General features: G+C 47.3%; 1 gene segment (V, D, J or C); it reads right to left on the bottom strand.

Annotated features, from left to right (window-relative positions):
* LOC130882834 (Ig heavy chain V region PJ14-like) lies at positions 1-552 on the bottom strand. The segment is given in 2 exon segments: positions 1-422; positions 507-552. Coding segments are annotated over 2 exon segments (468 nt in total).
* Positions 553-825: the final 273 nt, after the last annotated feature.

Genomic DNA, 825 nt, shown 5'->3' with positions numbered 1-825 from the left:
TTAAGCAACCACATACTGGTCTAGGGAAACCCTGTTGGTCCCCAACACCCCCTGCTGGTCATGAGTGTCTCCATATGGAGGTTTTTGTGCAGGCTCACACTGGAGTTCTCTCACTGTGTCTGTTGTACAGTAATACATGGCTGTGTCCTCAGTTTGCAGACTGTTCAGTTTTAAGAAAACTTGGCTCTTGGAGGTGTCCCTGCTGATGGTGATTCGGGACTGAAGAGCTGAATTATAATATGTATTTCCATTGTTTGCTATAAATCCCATCCATTCCAGACCTTTTCCTGGAGGCTGGCGGATCCAGCTTACACCATAGCTGGTTAAAGAGAACCCAGAGACAGTGCAGGTGAGCGACAGGGTCTGTGATGGCTGCACTAGGCCAGGTCCTGACTCCTTCAGCTGTATCTGGGACAGGGCACCTAGGGACAAGCAGCATCACCATCAGTCATATAACCCATAGATGAAAAACCTGGGTTACTTTCCTGAAACCCTGAAGCACTTACAGCTTGGAAATGTCACCAGGCAGAGGAGCAGCACCAGGACAGCCATGCTGTGTTGGAGGCTCTAGTCAGAAGGAGATGGGGCCTCTCAGCTTGGCCTTGGATTTTCATCTTGAGCTTGAGGACTGCTTTGCATTGGGGGAGGTTCCAGAGAACATAAAAGGAAGCACAGGCAAAGTTTCCAATTTCTCCTCCAGGAAACTGAGATTTGCTTTGAATCTCAGGAACATCTCTGTAATGCTGTCTGGATTTCCAATTCCAGATAAATAGGAAATATTATGAGTCATACTGTACAAGCCTTAGAAGCAAAACATGGAAGTGT

The sequence above is a fragment of the Chionomys nivalis genome, chromosome 10 (genome assembly GCF_950005125.1).
Source record: "Chionomys nivalis chromosome 10, mChiNiv1.1, whole genome shotgun sequence".
Lineage (NCBI taxonomy): Eukaryota > Metazoa > Chordata > Mammalia > Rodentia > Cricetidae > Chionomys > Chionomys nivalis.
This window is presented reverse-complemented; position numbering and strand designations above follow the sequence as displayed.